The 1,327-nt window shown below is 27.4% G+C and overlaps 1 protein-coding gene across 1 annotated transcript; it reads left to right on the plus strand.

The window, feature by feature from the left end:
* Positions 1-119: 119 nt before the first annotated feature.
* On the plus strand, positions 120-1,321 carry LOC115241848 (the record flags this gene model as incomplete). Its single annotated transcript, XM_029817781.1, has 3 exons — positions 120-553; positions 741-840; positions 1,220-1,321. Coding segments are annotated over 3 exons (636 nt in total), but the record flags the coding sequence as incomplete, so codon positions are not given.
* Positions 1,322-1,327: the final 6 nt, after the last annotated feature.

Consider the following 1,327-nt stretch of genomic DNA (forward strand, 5'->3'; position numbering starts at 1 on the left):
TTATATACATACACATATTTACATTTATATTTTAAATGTTAACAATTAAAAATTTAAACACATTAAAGTTAATATTTTAATATTATTACAATAGTTTCAGTTAAAATGTAATAATTTTCTACCAAAGCATAAATGATATATTGCAGTTATTAATCGCTGAGATGGAAAGCTACTGTAAATATGCTATAGGTTACGAAAAGGTTATCTTGCAACAGTATGTCGACAGATATGCGATGTTTTACGCTGCGACTGCAATGTGGTTTTATTTAACAGCGTTTGCTGTTATTTGCAGTCCACCATTTTTATCTGAACCTTTTCCAACGTATGCTAAATATCCATTCAACGTAAATTATCAACCATTACGAATGATCATTTACGTACAGCAGAGTTCTGTTGGCATGCAGATGGCATCAATCTTATGTATCAATGTTCTTATTGCACTTTTACTTTGGTTTGCTTCAGCTAGATTTGATATGTTGTGCTATGAATTACGAATGATATCAAATGTTTACGAACTGACACAGTGTATTCGGAAGCACCAACAAGTACTACGGTACAATTATATATCTAAATAATACAATTAGTTCTTAATTTTATATTGATCAACTTTGTCAATAAGAATCTTAAGAATGCAGAAGAGAAATATATTTTTTTGAAAAATAAAAATTATTTATATTTTATATTGATAAGATTATATCCAACTTATGATTATAAAATATGAACGTTATATGAATTTACAGATATGCAAATGATGTAACTCACTCAGTTCGATTTTTGGTTCTCACAATAGTTGGCGGTAGTGCAGCGGCAATATTATTCGTCGGTCTCACTCTTGTCAGTGTAAGTATTGCTATCAAACAAATAAAATAAAAGTTAACTCAATTGTTTTATTCTCCCCTTTTTACTTATTTGAAATAATATTATCATAGTTACTCTTAGTCATTCTAATTATTATGTAATATATATCAAGTTTAAATCCACTTTTTTTAACTGTAAATTACTTAACAAAATTTGAGTCAAATATTCTTTAAGAAAATTGGAAAACATTTTTTTTCATTTTTTTAACAATTCTCAATTTTTAATATTGTGGCAACTAAGTTTCAAGATAAGATTCTATTTCTGTTGTATAAAAGATTGCATACAGAAATACTTTGTATATTATTATATTAAAATAATGTGACGTTATTATAAATTGATGTTACCTATTACTTATCAACAGCAACAACCATTAATTATCAAAATGCAATTTTGTGTGCTAATTTTCACCCGTCTTTCCCAAGTGTTTATGTGTTGCTGGCCTGCTAACAATCTACTGGTTGCAGTATGT

Source organism: Formica exsecta, unplaced genomic scaffold, assembly GCF_003651465.1.
Source record: "Formica exsecta isolate Colony F162 unplaced genomic scaffold, ASM365146v1 scaffold5167, whole genome shotgun sequence".
In the NCBI taxonomy this organism is placed as follows: Eukaryota; Metazoa; Arthropoda; class Insecta; order Hymenoptera; family Formicidae; genus Formica; species Formica exsecta.